General features: G+C 33.1%; 2 protein-coding genes and 1 long non-coding RNA gene across 5 annotated transcripts in view; 2 read left to right on the forward strand and 1 right to left on the reverse strand.

Moving 5' to 3' along the window:
- The first annotated feature begins 7,351 nt into the window (after window positions 1–7,351).
- Window positions 7,352–9,183, forward strand: LOC148622185 (uncharacterized). The gene is made up of 3 exons (XR_015920868.1): window positions 7,352–7,585; window positions 8,419–8,525; window positions 9,043–9,183. It is a non-coding gene; the product is annotated as an uncharacterized LOC148622185 (long non-coding RNA).
- Window positions 9,184–12,345: 3,162 nt separating this feature from the next.
- On the forward strand, window positions 12,346–20,027 carry LOC148622186 (uncharacterized). 2 transcript variants are annotated; one of them, XM_088571826.1, is made up of 2 exons: window positions 12,346–12,480; window positions 16,564–20,027. In XM_088571826.1, exon 2 carries the CDS (start codon window positions 16,564–16,566, stop codon window positions 17,632–17,634), a length of 1,071 nt encoding a protein of 356 aa, XP_088427952.1. In that variant the 5' UTR covers window positions 12,346–12,480; the 3' UTR covers window positions 17,635–20,027. The 2 variants fall into 2 exon arrangements, with proteins under 2 accessions (XP_088427952.1, XP_088427950.1); XM_088571824.1 differs by lacking the exon at window positions 12,346–12,480 and adding an exon at window positions 15,290–15,310.
- A 1,148-nt stretch (window positions 20,028–21,175) lies between these two features.
- The window catches only part of LOC148622187 (thrombospondin type-1 domain-containing protein 4-like), a 37,898-nt gene continuing 31,863 nt past the window's right edge, over window positions 21,176–27,210 (reverse strand). The window contains exons 12-17 of one of the 2 annotated variants that reach the window (XM_088571822.1): window positions 26,455–26,637; window positions 26,114–26,278; window positions 25,571–25,753; window positions 25,035–25,188; window positions 23,192–23,254; window positions 21,176–22,129 (exon numbers count right to left, since the gene is read on the reverse strand). In XM_088571822.1, the coding sequence (XP_088427948.1) occupies window positions 22,017–22,129; window positions 23,192–23,254; window positions 25,035–25,188; window positions 25,571–25,753; window positions 26,114–26,278; window positions 26,455–26,637 (861 nt within the window). In that variant the 3' untranslated portion in view covers window positions 21,176–22,016. The remainder of the gene's footprint in view (window positions 22,130–23,191; window positions 23,255–25,034; window positions 25,189–25,570; window positions 25,754–26,113; window positions 26,279–26,454; window positions 26,638–27,210) is intronic. The other variant, XM_088571823.1, reaches the window with a different exon arrangement.

A 27,210-nucleotide genomic window follows, 5' to 3' on the forward strand; every position in this document is an offset into this window, starting at 1 on the left:
GATCCATTTCATTATATTAATACAGAAAATTAAGTATTGTATGCTTCTGACCTTTTGGAGAATTTGTCTACAATTGCAGCGAGTTGAAAAGGACCAGTTCCAATTTGAATACAAATATTGGTAGACTACTAAGTACATATGTAGTTTAAATAGCTCTCTAGGTAGAAATCTGCCCTACATTATACCAATGTGTCCTACTGAACTACTTCAGAACACCTGTGTCATCTTTTGGATACTGCCTTTCAAGTATGAATAGCTGTGTCCAAAAGTGTCACACAGATCACACAGGTGTTCTGTGGTAGTTCAGTAGGACACATTGGTATAATGTAGGGCAGACTTCTACCTAGAGAGCTATTTAAACTACATATGTACTTAGTAGTCGACCAATATTTGTATTGAAATTGGAACTGGTCCTTTTCAACTCGCTGTAACATGAGAAGCAAATTTAGCTGTTAATTATTCTTATTGATACTGTATTTCATCAGTTGTTCAAAACCTTAAATGTACTTTTCTATTATCATTCTTTGATCTGGACATTGTATTGTAAAGCTGATGATCTGGAAAAAAATCACATCTTTCTTGTATCAGTTTATTCAATTAAATGAAAAGTGACTTGTGTGTAAGCCATTATTGGGAAATGTTGACAATCCGCAGGAAAAAAGTATTGAAATCAACAGCAAAAAACGTCTTGGCCTGTCAGTGTGTTTGTTCCTTTGGCCATCAACATTCCATGGTGATGACTGCTGTAAAAGTAATCATTATTATTTAGAAAAACTGTTCCACCTCTGAAAGTTGACTTTTCATTTGGATGAAAGAGGTTACACATAGAAGATGGTTCAAATTTTAGCTTGTTTTTTTAATTTTAGTACATGAAATTTGTATTGCTAATTCTGTACTTTAATAAATTCTTACCAGTTTTTGAAAACAAATTACTTATACAGGTACAATTATTGCTAAGGAGACAGTTGTTGTTATCTTGATATAGGGCTAAGATTGTTTACACGTTAAATACTGTTATACTGTTAATACATAGCTTGTCATTTTATACAACAGTTTTATATAATTGTATACTTATAATGACATTGTCATTAGATTCTTGAATTATGATATTGTTACAGGAAACACTTATTCTACAGCTAGCCATTAATTATTAAAATCAAACTTTTTTTTTTCGTTTTTTCCATGTTTTGTAGTGAAACAAATAGATTGTTATTAGCCAAAATATAGGAGCAGATTGAAACGCATGTGATTAGTTGCTTCAAACTTTTAAAAGTGGTTAAAAGAGGGAACAGGGCACATAACGCCAAACAGGGGTATAATTTTGCTGTAAAAAAGAGCATATAGCCCCAGACTCATACACCCTAGTTTTGTTGGTTTTCAAACTTGTATTCCATTTTTTATTCAAAATTAAGGGCATATGTTTGATTATTTATTGTAAAATTGTTACAAGAAGTAAATAATTTAGCATAAGATAATTTTTTCCTTCTATGAAAACAACCTTCTCAAAATTATTTGATGACCTTCTTTTTTTCAATCCATAAATTAATAAGAAATTATATAAGGAAATATTGAAGAGTTGGTACCCAGGAAGAATTACAGTTGCACATTAAATAATATATATATATATATATATATATATATATATATATATATATATATGACTTTTTCCATGCAGTTTTATTCACAGGAAGTTTGTACTTACTTAGTGTTATAATTCTGTATCATGAACTGTATTGTTTTCTGTACATACAAATCCTAATTTAATGACATTAATTAATGAATAATTTTAAATTAATTTGGATTTTTATTTTTCATTCTGATTGCTAAGTGTTAGGGAAAGAATTAAGAAATTTCTGATACAGAGTTTCTGAAGAATGTGTCTAATTTGAAGGTACACAAGTGCAATATTTTTAATAAATTATACAGTCATTTGGCTGTATATCATAGTCATTTGTTGTTCATTTCAATGTGCCCTTTACTTTATTGAAGCAGGAAGTTTGGCATGCAATAAAACTTGTGTATAAACCAACATTTCACTTTGGAATGCCTGTACCAAGACAGGAACATAGTGGCTAATTTTATTTTCCAAGTTTACCTTGATTTTGTCATTGTGCATCGATTTGTGATTATGAGTTTGGTTATTACCTTTCTTTACTCATCACTGGTAGATATTTCAAACATAAGTTGATTAGGATTGGAATGTTATGGTCTAGTATGTCTTATATTGTTTTTTTTTCCCTGTCAGTCAAGAGGTCAATGCTCTGAGGGTGTTTCGCTTGTCTACAAGTGACCAGTTGTGTTTGTTATTGGTCATAGTTTATTGTTATAATCTGATGAATTATGGAAAAATAAAAAGACATAAACACCCAGAACATGATCTACCAGTAAGTTGTTCTGAAAAACTTTCCCCGGCTGTATGTAGTATCCCTGAAGCAAGTGCTTGGTTAGAAGCATTATAATGCAGCATCATTATCATTGGAATGAGATAAGGAAATTTTCCTTTAAATATGGATATTAAATTTGTTTTCACTCAATTGGTTGTTTACAACATTGCATCAAATTCCGTAACTGATGGTTAATATATAGAATTACGTCTCCCCCCACTTTGGTGGGGAGACGTATAGTGTTTGGCTGGTCTGTCAGTCCTTCCGTGTGTCCGTCACAAAGTTTATCAATACAACTCCTCTACTGAACTAAATTTTACGAAACTTGATATATAACAAGAACATCATTTGTAGTTGGCATATTACCAGAAAATTTTGGTCCCCTATTTTTTGTAGAAGTTAAGCCCCTTTTAACCGAGAGAAAGAAGTTGGTTTGGTAGGGGCAACATTTTGGCCTCAAAAACAAAGTCTACATGAAGAAAATTCTATGTTGTTTCTCTTTGAAATGTTTAATAGTTGATTTGATTGATTTATGGTAATAATTAGGACATATATGACCATCAAACTTGGCTGAGATTGGGAAAATCTGTTAAAAAGGCTGGAAAACACAAAATTGTGTGCAGGTTTTCACTCTTTTTATAATGGAACCACCTGTTGACTCTTGTGCTTCATATATTTTGTGTATAATTGTCAGCTACAACTCGTGTTAAAATATCTTGAATCAACAGATGTGTGGCTGCTTCCATTCCACACAATTCTACACAAAAAAAAATCTTAAAAATTGCAGAAATGTTAATAGTTAAAGGTTGTTGTAAAAGTTACATAAATGCATACTGTTATTTCTGGAATAATGTCATAAATCTTTTAAAAAACATCTTATTTTCAGTGTTTGCGACCATTCAACTATACTACTATTACCAAGAAATCAGCTTTAATCAAATTTTTAAAAATGACCAAATTTAGAGGCCAAAAGGGGTCCTTACCAAACTTTCTCCTTTGCCAAAAATCCTCATAAATTTCCTTGTCAGCACAACTCCTGTGAAACTATAGAATCGAATTTTACGAAACAATGTATGTAGCAAGAACATCAGATGTAGATTGTGCATATCACTAGGAAATTTTACGTAATGTGGAATGTAGCAAGAACATCATATGTAATTGTGCATATTATCAGGAAATTTTTATCCCCTAATTTTGTGGGAGTTATGCCCCTTTGAACTTAGAAATTTGTCAAAAATCCTCATAATTACCTTATCAGTTCAAATTCTCTGAAACTACTGAACCAGTCAACTCAACATTTCTGCACCTCTCAACAGAGTTTTATGAAGTTGTTCTGTGGACATGGTGGATGCTGCAAGTGGATCCAGTTTGCTGGACGGGGGGGGGGAGAGACATATGTTTTTGCAAACAAACACAAACTTTGATTTAACACTTTAAATGCAAGAGTTATCTAGTGCAGGTGTCATTGATTGTTTGAAGCCACCAAATTAAATTCAATGAATTTTTCAAAATTATTTATCCCATGATGCCACTGCACCTCCTATTTCCTTCAGAACGACTTATTGGGTTTCCTATTTCAAAACATGGACTGTCATTCATCATAATTACATCGTCCTCCTACCCCCAAAGTTGGCCTAACAGGGCTCTGGCACGAAAACCGTCACTTCTCGCCTTTATTTTCTGTGTCCACAATTTATTTTGACTAGCAACACCACTGCTTGAAAAGACAACCTCGTTGGTTACATTTCTCATGTTTTTTTTCTTGCGTTTCTGTTGTTCGGGAAGGGGTACATCCAGAACACTGTTCAAACACCAGGTCAAAGGTTAACACAATTATGGCCATGTGCACGTGGCTACGTACAAGCCTTGTTTAACCATGTGATACATTCAGAAACAGACTTACCTAGTAACAGAATAAATTAAATCCATTTAACAATGATTATCCCATGAGGAAGTGTCTAAAAAATAGAAATTAAAGAATTGATGAAAGAAAATGGATGACATTTGTTTACACTTTTGCCATGTGACTTTTTGGCGGGAAAATCGGTAAACGAATAGAATGGGGATTCCCAAAATCTAATTAAGGAAATACTATTCAGATACCAGGATAATTAAACAGGGACACAATTAATGGTCCATGGTACAAAATGTAGTTTGTTAGAAATTTTATCACTTGAAAAAAAAGAATCATGTTTGTTAAATTAAAAAATAATCAAATTATATTGTAAGATAAATTAGACCATGATTGGCATGAAGAACAAAGGTGAAAATGCTTTAAAATCAGGAACTATGTGAGAATAGTAATAAAGTCCTTGACAGAAATAAAAGACCTGTTTCTGGAGTAGTACTTTACTATTTTATGCATATGAAACTGACAGACTATAGCTAAAAACCTGCTTCATTCATGCATCAAGAGTGAATCTTGTGTACATGTATGTCATGAATGGAGAGGTTATTTTGATGAATTGACAAAGACAATTCATCAGTGGACTTAATACTGTCATAAATTTTTTTAAAAGTATAATTTTTTTTGCCCCCTCCCCCCGGCTCTAATTTCTGAAAATTGGCGACATAAAATGGCAGCTGGCAATTTTTCTGGCGACAGAATTTTGGAAGCCAGAGCAGCCCCTGTGTTGTCTGGTTTACAACCACTTTCTATGTAAGAGAACTGACAATCACTGGACTGAGAATAAAGTCATACAAAAGAAGGGTAAAACATCCTACAAAAATCATATCCTACCATGTGTCATACAGGAATATGATTATACACACACAAACCTATTTACAGTGGTATAGGCGATTAAATAGTCACTTACAAACATATACAAGTAATGTAAATACATGCAGTACTTTTTATGCATGGGTTCATTTTTGAAACATGTAAAAATATATTAGACCAAGAAGTTAAATATGCAATATATAAATCCTTGATTAGACACAGGGAGTTTGATTTTTCTTTAGTTGCTCTTACAGAGATTTGTAAGATCTCAACGATTTTGAGTTTGCATAAATTCCTTATCGTTGAAGTGTTCGGTAATATTTTACACTTGAATGTGTTCCATCTTCTTAAGTTTTGGCAAAGGCGTTCTGATTTACTTGTATTTGAAAAGCGTCCAACTTCGATTTGAAATCTCATTCAGTGTTGTGAAATCTGCACAATGCCTTTGTTTGATCAGAATTATTAACATATATTTAATGATTTTCAAAACCCAAAATGATCATTTATCTTCTGACAAGGATTTTTTTATAGTAGACAATTTTAGTAAAAATTATTACTTCAATTAAGTACAAAGTTGTTCATCAAGTTTTGTTTTTCTCATGTCATACAGTTTTACCCACTGGGTTTCCACTTGAACGTTTTTCAGTTGAACTATTAAACTTGTATTTGTTATAGTTACTATAATCAGTTATAGATCCCCAGAACTCTAGTAGTTTAATAACGAATGTACACCAGGATTTTTTTCTTCCATTATTTAAGTACTTTATAGGGACTTTACATTACTAATGGGCCGTTAGTATTTTATATAGTCCCTGGTTCTTACCATATATATGGACATCTTTCAACTGCAAAAAATCACATGACACATTGTATAATCCATGCCAATATTTATTGATTAACTTTACAATGTCACGATACAGAGGAAACCGCCCTAGTTTTGATAATACAGATCTTATGAACGCCTAGGATGTATTTAAGATGGAGCTTTTCACAAGGTTTTTCTTTTGTATGTTTTCAAAATCATAGGATGAGTTCCATATTCAGTCCCTGATACATATTATTGAAAAAGGAACAGACTAAAGAGCAATAAAGAGAATTAAGATTCTAATGAAAATCAACAGAATGTAATCCAGGAACAAAGACCAGACAAGGAAAACAGGCAAACACGACAGAGAACATAAAGTAACTAAAATAATACATACAAAGTAACAAATATAAATTAGCAACTCGGACTCCATGCACTAGAAACTGGAAGCATGGACCAGGCACACCGGCAGGGTAAGCGTTCTCTACTTTCTCGGTTTTCATGGTGCCGATATATATACCGTAACGATCCACGTTGGGGTTTAACGCCCGAACAACCGCATTCAGACGATGAACTTGAAATGGATGATAAAATAAACATGAAATGATGATGAAACGAAAAATTGGATGGGACAAGGATAATAGGGTCGACATATTTTGATCGCCACTGGAAATAGGGGTCGAGAGGTGGGTAGGATTGGGAGTGGATTACGATCATAAAACTTCTGTAGTGATGACAAGTAGTGGCATTCATACCAATTGCAAAAAATTTTTTGCATCTTATACTCCCAATCGGTAAATTAGGATTTGTTTAAAATACGTTAATTATTAAAAAATGAATAACATTGGTTCAGTACTTTTTAAATTGCAGAATAACATAAAGTGACAAAAAATGGCTAAGTTCAACAACCGAAAACAATAGTAAATGATTTATCAAATGTATCTGTAGTACGAGGTGCACATTTTCAATATGTATAAAAACATAATGCCAAATTTCAATTATATTGCTTGAATACATTTTTAGGGTTCATCATTGATAGCTTAACCCGGAAACTGATTTTCTTTCTCCGACGTCGGTAACATTTACAATCTCGTAAATATTTCCTGTCTCCCCGCAACATACAGCCAGTGGAAACAGGAGTTCGGAATTCTCGGAGTTTTACGTAACTTTTGAACTAAAATCAGACATCCGAAGAGTATTTTGTGAAAACCACCCTGTCACATTGGGGGGGTCGTCTGAATTTGAGTTTCGTGTACTCACATATGGACATATATTCCACCAAAAAGTAAGTGACACATTAAGGTGAATACAAATGAACCTGAAAATCGTACTTTGAGATAATTCCAAACCTTCTACAAAAAACACCGAACTATTTAAAATTTTCTCCATTGTGTTTTTTTATCAGCAGCTTGGTTATGAACTTCGGCATATTTGTCGCTAAATTAATGTTTTATTTGAGTATATTTTTTCATTTCGAACATGACAGTTTGTTTTTATTTCAATTGTTTGTTATATTTTCTTGTTTTTATATTTTTATATATCAAAAAATTGATTAGCAAAACGAACGAACATTAATGATATGCATTCATTAATGTTTACAGTGCCGCCATGATAAAAATACAAATATTTTATTTAGCTCGAACACAGTTACAATAATGAAGAACTATGATAAATAACGTAAGTGTTTATCATATACCATGTATTTGTTAATTATAATTTGTCTAAATCATGTGCTGTAGTCTAAGTAAATGTGTGCAGTATAAATTAAATGAGATATGGTACACAAGAAACTTTCTTAAGCCTTACATGTGTATTGACTACTGTATACATGTTCCATAGTCCATACAAACATTTTTATAAAGACATGAAGAGTTGTCGTTGAGTCAATGACTGTTGATTTTCATTTAAATGAAACAGTCTATGATACAAACTTGTTGAACATGATGAGGGTAACACAAACAAAACCTTACAAGAATCTGTTATTTGTGTATACAGTACCCCATATTTCATTTTTGAGAACAAAAATAAATTCATGTACAAGGTCAAGGAAACTCCAGTGAAACAAGTATTGCTGAACAGTTGACCAAGAGCAATCAAAAGCAATATTTAATGTTCCAATGTATTGTACATGTAAGTCATATGAGAACATTTCATACATAACTTGAAGTAAACTACATGAATTATATGATTTGGAAATTAATCTAAACATTAACATATACATTTGTATGACCTTGTATATGACACAATTTTCAATTTTTTAAGAAGTTTATCATGATATTTTTTTTTACTTTTTTAATAGATCCATAAATACAAGCTGTTGACTTACATTGTATATCAGCGACTAAGGATAATGAACTAGTTTTATCAGTCATCAGATTTCTTTTGCACAGTATGTTGTCATGAACATGTACAATTATACCACAGTCATCACAGTATGATAAAAGTCTATCCATGTTGATTTTCAGTATCTCTTTCCATATTAAAAGGAAATATGTTTTGATATTTTCCAGAAAATTTTGGATGCAGCCGTCACGTTCACCTACCAATGATACAAGTTACCAGACAAATCATACATAACAGGAAGCTCTGTTCAAATGAAGTATGATAAATAGATTGTGTAGGTATTTGAGGTTCAGTATACAATATTTTTATGCCTTTTTAAAAAAAAAAAAAAAAATTAATATTGATTTGGGGTGTTCCAAAGGTAGGAACCACCTCTTTTGTTGGGAAATGTAGGAAGTAATGTGGAAAATTTCTGCAAAAATTAGGAAATTATTAGCTTGGACCCCCACTTTCAAAGTCTTTTGATTGTTCACTAGAAACTCTCATTAGTCAATTTATTTTAGAAATGTATTTGTATTATTTCTACATGTGTAATGTAGATAGATCCCATATGTGTTTATCGCTTAAAATGTAGCACTACAGTTCCCATAACACTTAAATGAAGGTTGTAACATAGACATAATATTTTAGCATAATGGGATGTTTTGTTTGAAGAAAAAAAAAAACATCCAATGATCCATATAATGTAGGTTTTACTTAGATAGAGGTCTACTTCAATACAGGATTCATGAATCACAATAACTTTGAATATGAGTATTATGTATATTTATTACTGATTTTTATACTTCCAGGTCATCCATGGCATATATATGACTGAAAAGAATTCATACATGTATAATTTAGATGATCTTCAATGCTGCTCAAATCTCTGCTTGCACTGTAATGAAAGCTGATATGAAGCTGATGTTTGAAAATAAATATTTTCAAAATCATATTTCTTATTCAAATGTACAAGGTTTAAATGTGTTGTGCTTCAAAAGTAAAAGTCACTTTCATACATGTATACAATAACAGCCATGTATACTTCTTGACAGTACCATCCTGGAATACAACCTAGAATCCCTTGCACTGCAAGCTGTCACTCTATCAACTGAGCTTAAAAATTACTTCATTGTTTTCTGTAGATTAGGTTGATTATGGTCTTTTGTAAATAGTTTTACTTTATTTGTTTTTGGGCCTTTTTATAGATTGCTTAATGGTATGTGGTTTGCCCGTTATTGATATCCATGTGGTGATTTCACTTGTAGAAGCTTAATTGTTACTTGCTTTGTTTTTTGAATGACTATCTCATTGGCAAACATAAATGGTACATGTATTTAAGTTTTCTACTTATGACTAATGAGTGCTAAATCTTTCACTACTTCCTTTCGAACAAGTAATTTTGTGTAACAACTATTTGGCTAAGCAACTGTTGATTCTGTGAGGTAGCACTATGAAACCGCCTCAAAATGTCATAATAGTAGAGTAGTATAAAGCAGGATCATTTCATACAGTAAAACATTCTTGTCCTGAAATGCAAGAAATAATTGCAGTATGCATTGAAACCACAACCAATCAATGAAAAAAAACAAGTTCCATGGGTAAATAGAATAAAATATAAACATTCACAGACATTAAACATTTGGAAAAAGAAGAGATTTATTGTTGAATTTTGAGCTAATCATAATCATTCCATGTACTTGCACCTATAATTTACATTGAATTGATCTGAATTCATGGTTTCCTTGTATAAACTCTACAAGACTGGTAAGTTGTGATTTTTTTTGTTCACAAGTTAAGAGTGATAATCATACCATAAGCTCATGATGCACCTGTTTAATAGGATATCATATCGAATGATAATTATTAGTCAACTGTGCTGGTAATACCTGTTCATTGATCAGAGGGGGTTGGCACACCTCCTTTTTACCAGAAAATTAGTCATTTTCATGTGTAAAATTGACAAAACATGGAAAATAATGTGTTAGCATCACCATAACTTTGGCTTGCACCCCTCCTTTTCAAAGTGTCTGGAGCCGTCCCTGTTCACTAATCTGTAAATAGCTTTCATCATATTTTGCTTTAACCGTCTAGCATGAAACAAGTTGCCTGTTTTGAAACTATTTTAATATTCTCCATAAAAGCAATACAGAAATATATATATAAAAAAAAACAATACAATGCTTAGGTAGCAAACCATATTATACTCCAGCAATGCTAAAGGTTGTCTGGCAAGCAATTTTCTGACTTGGTGCCATCCTAGGGTATAGAGGAACGGAATTCTAACCTCTTACGTTGTAGGAGTAACAGGGACGGATCCAGGATTTTAGATAGGGGCGCACAGTAAAAATTCTGCCGAGCGGAGCGAGGTGACACAAATTTTGAGGTTAAATTTTTGAAACATTATAGAGTGGTGCAATGTTGATATCTTTTGTGGTAAAATTAGCGAGAAATATTAAGTTTCAACTTGAAACCGCCTAAATCTACCCATGACAACCCATGCTTTGCAAATTTTAGGGGGCGCACTCCCCCACCAGAATACGCCTCCGAGTAACCATGTTGATTTTATGAGTGGGGTCGGGGCTAGGATCACATCTGAAATAGAAAGGCAGGACAATGATATATGATTTTATATAAATACAAAAATGCAATAGGCGAAAAAAAAGGTTCTGGTTTGAATATTACATAAAAAGATCCGGGACACAAAATTTGACTATATAGCCCCCTTTTTCCTCTTACGATTCAAATGGATATAGGAATGTATCATTATTTACCTGGGAGGGGGGACTGGTCATTTTGAAATCCTATAAAATTTTCTTGACCCCCCCTGATATTTTCTTATCCCCCTTAAAAACATTTTGTTTTAAATGTGATACCCCCTCTATTAAACATGCGTATGGAGTTTTCATATACATGCAACAACTACTGCATTATGCCAGAGCTTGTCGAAACTGCGCAGAGTTTTTGTATCGCGCTAGAATTCTAACAAATAAACTTCTGGAACAGGGTTGTGTTGCTACAAGATTGAAGTCATCCCTATAGAAGTTTTATGTTATGGTCGTCATCCTGAAATCGTGGATCGCTATGGTGTATCCATCTGCGCCATGAAAACTGAATTGTTCAACGTGTCATGGTTTTCCTTTCCTCTTTCGTCTACCCCGGACTTGTCTTTTTATGAGCAACTCGGTGGGTGTATCTAGAAAAGCAGAGGACGCTTACCCTACTGGCGCACCTGGTCTATGCTCCAAGTTTATAGTGGAGTCATAGTTGCTCATTTGCTTTTGTTAATTTGTATATTTGATTTTAACAAAATTTCATGTTCTTTGTACGTCTGTTTTCCATGTCTGGCCTTTGTCCCTGGATAACATTCTTCTTATTACCGTTATAACCGTAGTTTCCTTCACTACTCTTTGAAGCAAAAGCAGTTGAGATGTTAAAGAATTCTTACAATAAAAAATTCAAGTCTTCAATTCCAAAACTTGATACTTTGGAAAAGTCTTATCAAAATCAAGCAGAATCAGACACAGCTCTTGAGATTCAAGATATTGGTAAGGAAATTGAATCGTCAGCAGATAAGTCGGACCAATTTGATTTAATAACTGTAAATGTTTTAGGCCCTGATGGTTATGTTGATATGTGAACTTGATTTTACCAGAGATCATGCATGTGACAATGAAATAAAATGTTGAATGGTGGTAAAATATGTTTTAATTTGACTGGTGTAATGCTCTGCTTAACTAAAAATTTGGATCCCCCTTGAAATCCATGTGCAAAAAAATGACCCCCCTCTTTGAAGTTATAGAACAACTGAACCCCCTTTTCCACTTACAGAAAAAATGCCCCCCTGGATATATGTACTTGGTATGTTTAAATTTTCAAATAAATGTCTACGGTTTGAATATTATTTGTAAATTATTATATAAAGGATGCCGAATCTAGAGGTTTAACCTTAAAAAAAAAAAGCTGTTATGCACGTGGCTAATTACAATATTCGTTATGTTTCGGTTAAGTTTACAGCCAATGAAATGAACATCTCGTTAGCGAGAACACAGCGTTACTTTATATATTTATCGGGCATTTTTAAAGAACCCAAAGCTTTTCCGAGAGGAAATAATCGCCATTTTCTTGCAGCATATTTCTCTGTTTCCTTCCCCTTTCCCTATGATATCCCCTGCAACATACAACTATCAACATTATAAATTTTTAATAATAAATGTATAACAAAAAGCTCAAGTCTCCACAGTAATCAGGTAATTAATGTTTAGCTTTCTTTTTTATTTAAAGTAATTTATTTTTAATTTATCTATTAACTTCTTTTAACATTTTAGGCGTTTCGTGAACCAGGGACTGGTCAAGTTATATGTCTATAATTACGTATAAAATTAAAAGTAACTGTGCCTCCCCGGTCTTTAAACTGGTTAAACTTAAAGCCTACAAGATTTAGATTTGACTTATGCATACTGATGGAAAGACAAATTATTCATGATTTTAGTTAAATAAGTCATGAAATTGACAAATTGAAAAGGACAAAATTATGATGAAAATAAGGAGTGTGTGTTCTCAAAACACTAAAATATAATTAAAATATCAAACTTTACCTGTAAAAATCAATATATGTAATTACTTACTATTTATCAATAATTGCCTCAGGAAAAATTAATGACTTTGGTCAACTTCTAGCTGTTAATATTAAGTATTTCAAACTCATTATTATGTCATAAAAATTATATTATTTTAAAGAGATTTCTTTCATTTTAATTGGTAGTAACTTCATATGTTTAAACAAACAGAAAGACACAATGATTAACAGTTTACAGGGGTATAGTTTATGAAAATGAAAATTTTGATACTTGATATCAAGAATAAGGTATTTTCATTTAGTCATCATATTGTTATTTGAAGCACATTTATTAAAAATAGCCATTGCCATTGGGCTCCTTTTTTCTCTTTCATTTTATATTAATTTCATTTTAGTTAATGCAATAGTTTTCACAAACATTCAGTTACAAACCATCCTTTATGAACCTTTAAATAATAGATTTTTTTTTAGCTCACCTGGCCAAAGACCATGTGAAATATTGCCATCACTTAGTGTCCGTCATCGTCATCGTTAACAATTAAACAAAACTCTTCTCCTCTGAAACTACTTGACTGACTATAACCAAACTTGGAATAAATGTTCCTTGGGGTATCTTGCGTAGAATTGATTCGTCAAAAAACATGGCAGATATTACTAAAAATAGAATATAAAAGGGTCAGACAGTAGTTTTTCACATATATATCCAAAACCGTGAGGTTTTGCTAAATTCTGACAGGGTAAAAATGTTCAGCATGATGAGATCTATCTCTGGTCAAATTTTGGTTTTAATCCGTTAAGCCATGGTCGAGTGATTGCCCTTTTTCAACGATTTTTGCTATTTTTCATGTTATTTCTTTCAAAAATCTTCTCCTCTGACACTACTTGACCAATCAAAAGCAAATTTGTTATGACTGTTTCTTGGGGTAGCCTGCATAGAACTTTTGTGGGGATTTTTGATTCGTCGAAAAACATGGCCACCGTTACTAAAAATAGAACATAGGGGTTAGACAGCAGATTTTTTTCATATATATCCAAAACCGTTAGGTTTAGCTAAATTCTGACAGGGTAGAAGTGTTTAGCATGATGAGATATATTTCTTGTTAAAGTTTGGTTTTAATCCATTAAGCCATGTTAGAGTTATTGCCCTTTTTCAACGATTTTTGCTATTTTTAATATTATTTCTTTTCAAAAATCTCCTCTGATAATACGTAATCAATTGAAACCAAACTTGGTATAAATGTTTCTTGGGGTATCCTGCATAGAACTGATGTGGGGATTTTTGATTCGTCAAAAAACATGGCCGTCATTACTAAAAATAGAACATAGGAGTCGGACAGTAGTTTTTGGCATATATCTCCAAAACCGTTACTTTTAGGCAAATTCTTTCATAGCTGAACTGATCCTTATTATGAGGACTACAAAAGTCTTAAGTGATTAAAGTTGTCAGATGACTCCTTGTAAGAGTTATTGGCCTGGAAAGGGAAAAAAAAAGACTTTTTATTAACAGTTTTCAGTCAGTATCTTGAAAACTAAGGTAGATTAAAAGAAACTTTCAATTGTTGAAATGATCCTTATGATAAGCTCTACCAAAGACTTCTTGGGTCAAAATTGTTGGACAATTTCTTGTTAAATTTATTGCCTTTGAACGGCAAAATTCAACCAGGTGGGCGATTCAGGCTTCTGGGAGCCTCTTGTTTTCTTATTTGTGTAAAAAGACCTATTTTGGAACTTGTAAATGTTTATATTTCTTTTATTTTAGATAAATAAAAAATACATGTTACCATTCTACAATCCTTTATCTTTAATTTGGTACATCTCTCATCAAAATCCATCCTGTGATTTTTACAAACTTTCTTAGGAAAGTAATCCTATTATCAACAGAGAAATTTGAGAAAATTGGCTAATAAGCAGCAAATAGCAATGGTAGCGTTCTATGTAGATTATTACAAGTGACTTCTGCCTCATATGTGAGTCAGTCTAATGTTAACATAAATGCGTAAAACACTGGTATTCGTATCAGGAAATTTTGAATTTTTTGTCAGTTTAGATCTCAAAGCAGGACGTCTTGAACTGATTAAGTCCTCATTTTTGTCACCTGCACTCCCAATTTTCTGATTGAACATTTTCATGGATGTTTGTATCTTTGAATCTCAACTGGTCTTGTGTTTTTACATGCCTTAATGGATATTTTTTTAAACATGAATATCCTCAAATAATACGGAGAAGGCATTGTATATAAGCCAGTACAGCATTTCTTTTTGACAAAGCAGTATTAGGTTTCATTGTAAATGATAAATAGTAGCAGATAACTTTGACTATTTATAGTTATTTGAAATAAAATTATCATTAAACTTTATGAATTATTATTAAAATATTTGTGTGTTTGCACCGTATATGCATTTGTCCATTTAACTAAAATTGTAGCATTTTAATATTGTTTGTCTTCAGAACTTGTACGAAAGTAAAAGAGAAGACTAACTGCAATGAGAAGTTCTCAAAATGTAAACAATGTACTTACTTCCAGTCATCTTTTGCTTTTTAAGTTAGATTTGTAGATGCTCAAGAAATCATTTTAACATTAAAAGTAATTATTAGGGACACTAATTGTTATATTCTCTCTGTAACAAATCACTTCCAGACAGTGATTTTATGTTCTCATCATTCTGCACCCTGCATATGCATGTTGGCATAGAGCTCTCAGATCTCCCTATGGCTTTGCCGCAGCTTGAGCTGTATTCGTTATAATAAAGAATATTCTGAATAGTTAGAAAGATCCTTTAGAAGAAGATTATACACCTTTTTAACTTGGTTGTAAATGTAACCTGCAATGAAAGTTTGAAGTGACCAAGAGTGCAAAGCAATTTTTATCCTATTTGAGTGTTCCAAAGATGGAGGAAACTACTTAAACAGAAATATTGTCATTTTCTTCGTGAATTACACCTTGGAAGGTACTGTTAGTACTGCACTAATAATATTCCTTGGTACGACATGCTGTACTTAAAATTCTTGTCAATTTTTTTTTTAAAAATAGGATATTTTTGTGACTGCCCCGAGAACACTCTGACAAGACGTCATTCTTGTTATACCAACCCAGATTTGGATGTTATGCCTCTGCAACATTGTAATTTAACTGGCTTCTGTAATGTCAAATTTAATCTCTGGATGTCAATCATTTGATATTTATTTGCCTTTAATAAATGTTTTTAATTTGGAGATTTCCAAAAGCCCTAGTATATTTAATCTGTTAAACAGATTTGGACCTAATAGCTACTTCACTCGTTATTTGCATTTTCTTTTAGTAATAAAGTGATCACATAGTTATTTTTGACTTAATTTCTGACCTACATGTACCACAGATTTTTCAGCCTTTTTATTGTACATTTGTACCAATGCAACTTGAAATGATTAAATGTCCAGAACATGCTTATATACATGTACACTGAACGCTTGCAACTTCTTTTACTGTGATATAAAGATACATGCTAAGGAAGCAGGGGTTTCTTATTTTTTTGTAATGCAGGTACCTTTGGTTTTTGTAGGAGGTACTTTCATCATTTTGTTTAATAAAAATGTATGAAATTTTAAAATTCTGGAGGTACCTTTCAGTAGTTTAGAAGGGTAAAAGTACCTGGTACTGCCTCACAATGAAAGGCCTGAGTAAGAGATAATTTTTTATATTAATTTGGATTTAAAACATTAGTATGAAGTTTTTTTGTAATACAATATATATTTTTTCTACCCTTTTTTTTTACAGATGATGTCTTGGAAAAGATTTATATTGAAAACCATCATAAAAGGGGAGACGACCCCCACTGTGATAAGTGGTATTGTTTTACTGATTTCTCTTCACTGGATAATTAAATTTGAACAAATTAAAGACAATGGTGCTTTCCAGGACCTGAACATCCCAACTATCCACGGTATACAGTTATACGGTATAGATAAACCTGAAGTGTTCCCAACAGATGGTCCTGATAAAATACCTAAAATTATACATCAAACATGGAAAAATACTGAAATCCCAAGTAAATTTATCAAGTGGATTAAGACTTGGTTGAAGAATCATCCTGACTGGGAATACTGGCTCTGGACAGATGACAGTGCTAGGATGCTCATACAGGACAAATACCCACATATTCTGGACACATTCAATGGCTACAATGAAGGTATACGAAGAGCAGATTCACTACGATATATTATTTTACATGAATTTGGAGGAGTGTATGCAGATATGGATATGGAAAGTTTGCAACCTTTAGATCCATGGTTAAAGAAGTATAGTTGTTTTGTCAGTCAGGAGCCTTATGAACACCCAGTTCTGGACAGTAACTTTGAACATCTGGCTATTAATGCTTTGATAGGTTGTCGTCCAAAACATCCATTTATGAAGGACATGGTTGAAAACTTGCCAGGATTTATGCACATGTGGAATGTATTAGACAGTACTGGACCACACTTCATGACACATGTTCTCAATAAGTATGATCAAAGACAGCAGGGACTGAACTATAAACATGAGAACTTTACATATCTGGCTTCTCCAGAATATTTCTTTCCAACAATTGATCCTGCCAAACATTTCTGGTTTAGAAGACAATGTGGCAGATTTTTCAAACTTAGTAAAATTCAGCAAAAAGCATGCATGACATTAAAAAAGAAAGGAGTAAAGCGTAAGCCCTACAAGTGGAGTTATACCATGCATCACTGGGAACACACCTATATAGACTTGAGATTATCATTGAAAGGACCAACTAATGTTTTTAAGCTTATACCAAAGGCTCAAATGTATACAAACAAAAAAAGTTTGCAGTGGTCTGTTGAGTGAAAAGAAAAACTAAAGAAATCAGGGAGAAATGTCTTAAGAATCTGGTCTTTGTGTCTTGCATGTACATTGTATATGTAAATAGATATGTTTGACAGCATGGTTTAAATGGTGTAGATAACAGCCATCAGAATGATTGATCATTTTTTCTATTCCTTTTTAGTGTAATTTGACTTGTAAGTATATAAGTCTAAATATTTACCTGTATCTGGAGTTGATTTTATTTGGATTTGATGGTAAAATTTACATGGTTGAGAAGTTTCTACTGACTTTTTTGGATGGTACAACATATAAAGGTGATTCTTATTTTAACTTTTTACACATTTTATAAACGTGAATTTTGTACTTACAACATGTATTATTTTTCTAATGGCTATTTCTGTTCTTGGATGAGAAACAAGAAAAACATTCAACAAATTATTTAACATTATCAAGATAGGTTCTCTGACAAAAAGTGCTTCTTAAAAAGTGCTTCTTTGAAAGTTTGTGTTAACTTAACTTCAGGAATTTACTGAAAATCATCATGTATCCGCTTGTCAATGCATCTTCTTGTAAACTACTTAGCTGAATTTCATGACACTTGCTATGTAGCAAGAATACCATATGTAGTTGTGCGTATCATGAGGAAATTTTGGTTGTCTAGTTTTGATGAGCTTTATTCTCCTTTGAACTTAGATAATTACTGTAAATTGTCATGTATCAGCTGGTCATTACAACTTCTCTGAAAATATCCAACAGAATTTCATAACACTTTGTGTATAACAAGAACACCATATGTTGTGTATAAGATTAAGAGATTTTAATTATGTTATTTTTATGGGAATTACAACTTTTTCGTCCCATTTTCTTCGGCAACTATAACTAGCTTGTTGAAATTGAACACATTGTTTATAGGAACATGGCAGAGACCCCTAATGCCTTTGGAGATGTTTGTCCTTCCCCTTTAAAAATAAGGGGCTAGAAGAGGGAAACTAAGTGTTGTAATTAGAATTGATTGAAAAAAGTTACTTGTTAATCTGATTTTGATGATATTTTGTCGATGTGTTCTTCTTAAAATTCTGTTTTCAGAGTTTTTAATAGATTTATATTTTACTGTTTTTGGAGTTATAGAGGTACAAAATTGGGCAAAACCTAAAAAAAATTAACTGTTCTGTCCAATCTTGATTTTTTTTATGAAAATCCTTGTCTGTGTCTTTCAATCAGATTTTAGATATCTCTTAAGGGTTTCAATAACAAAGGTCTATGATAATCACCCTTGAAGCAGAATTTCATTCAACTTTAATTGAATTTTAAATTTTATGCTGTATTGTGTCCAAACCAATGGTTGTGTCCATAATGATCTGTAAGTCCTTATGTTGAAATGTGTCAGAAAACTAATACTGTGTCCATACTTGCCCTCAGGGAACATACTAGTAGTTTAAGATGCTGCAGGCATATCATGCTGCGCTTGGTGAAGCTCATTTTTATATATTGCATTTAACCCACCATTTGGTTTGAAATACCTGTACCATGCCAGGACCAATGTGGTACAAGCTGCTCCGGTGGTGTAATATCTATTTTGAAAGATCTGTTTTGGACTTGGCTTGATTATATGGTCTCACTAACCACTTCTAACGTTTCCGTTACTTTACATGTTAAAAAAGTAACTTTCAAAGTTTCACTGTGAATTCCCAGGACAAATGTCATCTTAAAGTTGTACACCTACGACGTAAGAGGTTGGAATTCCGTTTCTCCACTAGGATGGCATCAAGTCAGAAAATTGCTTGCCAGACAACCTCTAGCATTGCTGGAGTACTTAAAGTTGCATACCATTGCGAAGCTGGGAAAATAAGGCTTTAAAATCATTATGCTAATGATACGATGATCTTAGAAATTCTTCACAAAATTTACTTCAATAAATAATACTGAAAATCCACATTTTTACCTTTTCTGCTAACAGCATGGAGGCAAATTACTCACACGTGTAAACAATATTCTAACACTTTTGTAGTAAATTACAAATATGATTTTAAAGTACACATTCTCAGCTTTATTTTGACTACTTATGGTCAGAATACACACAAATAATGCACCTACAATGCATAGATCTATGTTCAGTGTATTTTGGTACAACATATTGAGGGGTGGGGGTGGCCATTTGACCCGGAACTGGTTAGTGAGACCTATGGATCCGAGTTGGTTGATACCCTTATTTTCAAAGTTTCTTCCGGCCTGTAGAATTTGAACCACAAATTTTGGCATACATCGCTGATGCATTAAAGATTAATCAGATTTGTCAGTCTTAATATTCAAAGAAAAAAAAACATCTTGAGTTTCACGGAGAACTTTACCATTAAAATGAATACACAATCCATTTTGTGCAGATTTTTTAAATAAATTTTTACAGTTGATTTTTATTAGTATGATGTTCTTCTTGAGCAATTTTCCAGGAAGATTTTTAAAAAGCAACGACGGTCATTTTATTGTCTGTTTAAGAGTAATCAAGGGAACCAAGGTTATAGCGGTAATCAAAGAGTAATCAAGGGAACCAAGATTATAGCGGTAATCAAAGAGTAATCAAGGGAATAGCGGTAATCAAGGGAACCAAGGTTATAGCGGTAATCAAAGAGTAATCAAGGGAACCAAGGTTATAGCGGTAATCAAGGGAACCAAGGTTATAGTGGTAATCAAGGAGTAATCAAGGGAACCAAGGTTATAGTGGTAATCAAAGAGTAATCAAGGGAACCAAGGTTATAGCGGTAATCAAAAGAATGTAATCCAGGGACAAAGACCAGACATGGAAAACAGACATACACAACAAAGAACATGAAGTAACTAAAATCATACATTCAAAGTAACAAAAGTAAATGAGCAACTCGGACTCCACTAAAAACAACACAATTTTTGTACGACCGGAAAAAAAGCGTACGTATTGACGTCGCCTTCGTCCGTAGACATTTGGTTTTCATACGATAACTTGAATATTAGCTGATTGATCTTCATAAAATTTTATAACAAGGATAAACTAAAAAAAGAAAGTTCGGCATTTATTTTTTGGGGGGTTATGCCCTCAACCGTTTTGGAGTTGGGGCCGAAAGGGATTAAATCATTTAACTACATACATGTAACCTCAATAAAAGTACAATGATGTCAATGATATCATTCTACAATATTTGTATACCACAAAGGTCAGACTGGGAGTAAATTGTGGGGGTTTCGACTTGAGGACCGACAAAAGGGACCAGAAACAAGCATTTATCCTGATGTCGCACAATATTTTAACTTTTAGTAAAAGGACCAATTAGAATGCCATGCTACACTACTATACCCCCATGTATAGTATATCAATTTTCGATCGTTTTGCTTTCAATCGCCCTATTCGACACAGTTAATGAAAAAACCCTGAAAATGTTAGCTATCCACTTCACTTGTTTTTAGAGAGGATTTCTGACAAAAAAGTTCGGGCGACGTAATACCTACATGTACCATGGACCTTAGTTCTAGGCGACCTAAAGTATTGACCAAATGATGAATGTATTAAATTTATGAGTAATTAAATCACAAGTACAGTTAAGAATACTTTATTAGTAAGAAAGCATTTATGCACAATAAAATACATCGAAATTGGAGTCAAATTATTTTACAGATATTTACACGACATACCACACCTTTTCCATCCAAACACATGGCTTTGTTCCTATACACCATTGAGATGGGTTTATCATACCTCATACTGACTGATTAGAAGCAACTCTCTATATAACTATGGTATAGAGAGTTTTTTAATATACCAAGATGATACAAGACCTATAGATCTACAAAACAACTTCAAGAAACGAAAATACATCAATACTAAACATAAAATACCGAGGTATAACACTCAAAATGTGAAAAAGTTCAGCACTTAAATCTGCATCGTGGGGATACATATAACAACGAAAACGAACAGCAAAAATATTCAATGTGGTCTTTGCAGTTTTTCCAGGACAGTCAAAACAATAATACAAGATACATTATTACATAATGATGACGTCATTCGAGAAAGAACACTTTTTCATTCGTCTGTATAAGTGCGTTTATGTGTCGAACAACAGTTTTAGTTTCAAAGCATTCTGTTTTTGTTCAGTCATAAAATGACAATGTATTGTTACCAAGGCACTTTTACTAATGATCAACCACAAAAAAACAAAAGATATACAAAGGCACACATGAAGTATGAAACTAATATTATATTGCTTAACTCATTTCACTATTTACGAAAATATGGTAATGGAACTTTATTGGAGTATTTCGTTCACCAGGCAATAACTTCTATTCCCGTACAAGTACTTCGCGATCCTTTCACACAATACCCGTTTCAGACACATCAGACACAGTGGATGTGAAAACTTGTTTCTTTGACGTTCTCACTGTTTTGAACAGGTCTGACAACACACTGCCCTATATCCCGAATGACTACACATTCCAGCTTGTACGACTAAATCACATCTTGGATAGGTATCTTTGCAGTCGTCCACGTCTAAAAAAAAATATGTGTATAATAGAAATGTTTAAAAAGACAACGGTCACGGTTTCAACAGTGTACTAAGGAAATAAAGGACGTGACCGTGTAGCCGTTTCTTCATGATGTACAGAATAATTTATACTCAGATGTGAGTTATGAACACAAACAGTCGATAACGAAACCATCAACCATTTAGCATATACATAAAAGAAATAAAAATCTAATTAAAATAAAGGGATAAATCATTATATTGCTTTAAAAATTCTAGAACTATTTTAATACCATATTACACCAATCATTTACAGTTACTATATAACATTCTTGTAACAAGTTTACAGATGTCTTATAGAACCATTATTTACTTTGCTTCTGGTCAATTCGACTTCATATTCCATATGGCATCAGAAAAATTATCAGTTTTATGAGGTCAATGATAATTGGCTTTTATGGGAACATAATTATTCGACAAATCTACAGTTGTTTCAGGAAAGAGCAAACTTAAGACAATTAATACCCAGGATCATTACAATATCACAGTGCCCTGTATTCTTAATAACTGGAACATTTAAATTAACTACATGAACAAAAGAATGCACGAACTCTTTGATATGCTGGAACCTAATGCATTAATATAGAATCCTGATAAATATCTATCTGTCCTCGTTTTGTGATGATGTGTCTTTGATTATTATTCGATTTCATGACAGAAACGATGTGGTAATTCGATCAATTCAATGAACATGCTTTTAACCAAAGACATGGGTGTTATTCTCGAAACCGTACTTAAGACGTGTTGTCAAGTAGGGGAATTGCTCGTTGCAAAATTCTTTATAGATTCTGATCAATGTTACAACTAAGACACAAATACACACAGTGAAGAACCTAGGGAAGTTTCCGGTGGTTGAAAGCGCTTTGGTTTCTTTTTTTTTTTGTAAATTTCGAGCAATTTTTTTGACAAAATGGGCAAACAATATACTGAAAACCCAATTTCAACATTTCTGGATCCGCACAAAGTATGTTAGTCAGAAACATCTTAAAATGAAACCATTATCCATTAGGTTGATATGCGGCACAAACCTGATTCATCAGAAGAGCTTGACTCACTACTTTCCTCATCTTTAGAATCCTCTTCATTTTGTTCTATTAGAGTAATCAATATAGGTAATAACAAGATACATGGCGCTACAAAGCATGTTGGTGAGCTTATTTTACGCATGTAGGTACCGAATATTTTTTTTTGTAATATTGCATCTGTTAACCACCATATTTATTATTACAGCAAATACAATTATGATGTTCAGGGGATAGAGTTTGTCTTCCCTTGACAGCCACCTGATGAACTTCTTTAGTAAACTGATTGTAAAATTTGGAGTTGATTTATTAATCGATAAAAAATACCGAGGCGTCAGCAGTGGGATGATTCAAATACGTAAAAATCCCAAAACATGGTATAAACATGAACACATAAAACAGAGACGATCTACATACACAATGTAGAGAACCGAATAAAAAAGTTTAAGATTATACATAAAAAACTAAAGACATCATAAGGGAAACAAGACGTCACACAAAAAAAAACTTAAGCACTAGCAGTATTAACAAAAAACCGGTATTAACATCAGGTGCTCCAGAAGGATAGGCATGTCCTGCTCTGCCAGCGGTAATAAACAAGAAACTATAATGCAGCTCCGCGACACATGTCAAACACTATACACACCAGGGCGAAATAATTCGTTACAACCAAGTGCCATGATGTAAACGTAGTAAATAACTTGGAAATTGTGGAAAAATATCCGAAATTGACAAAGAGTAATCAAGGGAACCAAGGTTAAAGCGGTAATCAAAAGAATGTAATCCAAGGACAAAGACCAGAGACATGGAAAACAAAATTATATTAAGGTAACAAAAATCACCATAAAACGTACGCCATTATTTAGTTTTTTAAATAGTAGCTAAAATGAGTTTAATCGAAAATATAAATATTTATTTTAGCCGGACCTGCGTAGGAATATAGGACACACTTCAAGAAAATTTTGGCTAATTGTGTATACTCAAAAGCCTTTTGAAAATGCAAAGGCATGGCATTGATACAAGAGCGCAGTCATTATCACATTAAATTGTGTTATGATTTGGAACAAAAAATCAAAATCAAACACATCCACTTCTAGTAGTGGATAAAATAAATCTTATCTATTCAGACATGGAGTTAATAAAAAGAATCGACAAAGATTCAACTCTTTGGGTAATTTCAACACACTCTCAGGGTATCAGCGTGATTTATAATTGTAACAAAGAACCGTAGTGAATCCTATGACCTAGCCACTTCGACTTATGTCAAAGGAGCTACTTTACTGCGGGTAGTAGGTGTCAAGTGCGGTTGGTAATCAATCCGCAAAGACGTCGAATCTAATTGAAGATAACTTGTGCCATCTGGGAGATTGAAACTTCATATTAGTCGGTAAAATTGTGATGTCGACTGTTAACTATCGAATTGCTTAATAGATGGCGATTGTGTTAAATCACTGAACTCCCTAAACAACGTACTGTATGTGCTATAATAAATATCTTAATGGTCCAGTGTTAAGTGATACAGGACTATGTTGCCTACTCTTTAATCCCATGCATTACAGAGAAATATATAACAAAGCAGTGTCAAGTTTATATATCAGTGCATTTATAACAGCATAGCTTATAAAGTGCAGATGTCTTTGAAAAAAACTAAGGTTCTCGAATTATAAGTTTTCAAAAGTAGGAATCTACCATATTGAATTTGTTCACACTTCTATAAATTAAATTACTAAATCTTTAATTATAAATATTTTCTTCGAAAGTAGTGAAATGCATATAACTACGACTCAAGATAAGTATTCCCTTCACATGCATGCAGAAGTGCGCCCATCAAATCTCACTCAAATTGTACCTGACTGAGCCCTATTGTGTCTACAGGGTGTAGTACCACACTCCTCTGTTGAGCTTGGTTTCGAAGTAATGTTACAGGCATCAACCTCTCTTTGTTCTGTATCTATGCATAATACATCTCGTGACCTTTCACCTTTACCACATGTAACAGAACACTGAAAGGAAACATGTTTGACATTGAGATTCAAAGAAATAATTCATGAAATTGCATTTAACAATATCAAAGGCGTTTGGAAAACAGAAGACAGTATGAAAATATTGAGCCTTCAACGATACTTGATAACTACATTTTAATTTCCTTCTCTAAAAACATATAAATATTACAAATAACTCATTTACAAATTCAGTAAAAGCAACATCGGTTTTCATTTGAACAAATTATCAAGGATCAAAAGTTACCTGAATAATTAAAGTGATAAGATTATTATAATAACTGCTACATTATCAGTGAATTATGTCTCGCTTCAAATCTAATATTAATAATACGGATGACCCAAGAATGCAGTTGGACAGATCTTGGTTACCATGATGATTTACCTCACTCCAATCAGTCATGAACCAATCCGGTGGACAGGGTGAAGCCTGACAGGGTTCCAGAGCTGGTGGTCTCTCATCCATGTCACAATAGAAATCAGGAATAACCTCGTAGGCAGTATTACCGTTCTTCCGGAGACAGACAACTTGACGGTTCTTCATGCCTTCACCGCAGGTTGCATTACACTGTGGACGTAAAGGTAAAAAAATCAGGCTGAAGAAGTTAGTACGTACCGTTCAAAAATGAACAACATTTTAGGGATAAAATTGTAACTGAAATGTAAGGACAACAAATGTGAGTAATGGGGCTTTATACTAATTTGCCTTGAGCGTAACAGTTACGAACAGTACGATGTGTCTCAGCCTAAGGTTTTGCAGAAATAAAATGTATCCAACCGTAACTGGAAGACGAGGACACACAGAGAGACTCTGAGTTCAGCAAAACACCAGCTGAGACGACACTTTCAAATGTACACATTAAAAGGAAATGCACCTTTATTTTTTATCTGACTTGCATAACTGTGTTTCTATTTATCTGGACATTACCTGCTGCCACGGTCCACTGAACCAATATCCATTACATCCCTTTGGCGCACGACAATCTCTCTCTTCAACAGGCTTGTCACCGTCCTCACAGTCAGGACCATACGGATTCTCACTAACACATACTACCCTTCTCCTCTGTTTACCCGTACCACAAGTTACGGGGCACTAAAATAATAACGAGAGATAAGAATCAAATTAGAAATGTACATAATCTATGAAACCCTGTAATAGAAACCTCTATTTAGTCATTTGTAGGAATAAATTGTAGTTCAGAATTCTTAAGAATATAATAAAGTTTGATGTTGTTTCTGCAAACGATGAATATAAAATGTACGACGTACCTCATCTTCCCAAGGAGTGTAGTACCAATCAGATGTGTAAACATCTTTACAAGATTTGTAGCATCTATCTTCATCTAGCGGCAATGCTGTGGTATTACAGTAAAAGTCTTCGACAACACGTCCTTCAGGCGAAGTACAATTAACAGTTCTCACCCTCAATCCATGTCCACAAGGAGCAGAACACTGAAAACATAACGTTTGCTCATTTTGAACTATGAAATAATGTAAACTTATACATACGTGATCTGTAAGTAAGACAATTAATGTATACATGAAAATAAGATATTGTAAGATACATGTACTTGTAAAAGGCAAATTACTGTGAAATGTTAGATACATTAAAAAAACAGTATTTTTTTTTCGATACGAGTTATACAAACATAATTTATTATACATTTCATTTGTTTCATCTGCAAAACGCTTTACACAAGTTACTGATTAAACAGCAGCGCAAGTGGAAAAATAAAGACCAACAAGGTGAAAGCAGCAAAAGAATAACACCAACAAGCCCTCATTGTACTATTTGGAAAGCTAAAATTAGCTCAGTAAAAAGGACAAACATCTCAAGGCAAGTAGCGCTTTCGGCAGTAGACACACTGCATGAAAGACCACTTTGGTAATACACTAATGGTGCGTTTACATGTTCATATAATATGCATTAAATCATCATTCAATGCGGGTTATAATCCAGTTACGCGTTCACACGTAAATCCAATATCTTCAATGTGTATTGAAATAAAGCGCAATATTGAATTC

Source organism: Perna viridis, chromosome 3 (assembly GCF_037379345.1).
Source record: "Perna viridis isolate PV_CMFRI_1.1 ecotype Kerala chromosome 3, ASM3737934v1, whole genome shotgun sequence".
NCBI classification, from domain to species: domain Eukaryota; kingdom Metazoa; phylum Mollusca; class Bivalvia; order Mytilida; family Mytilidae; genus Perna; species Perna viridis.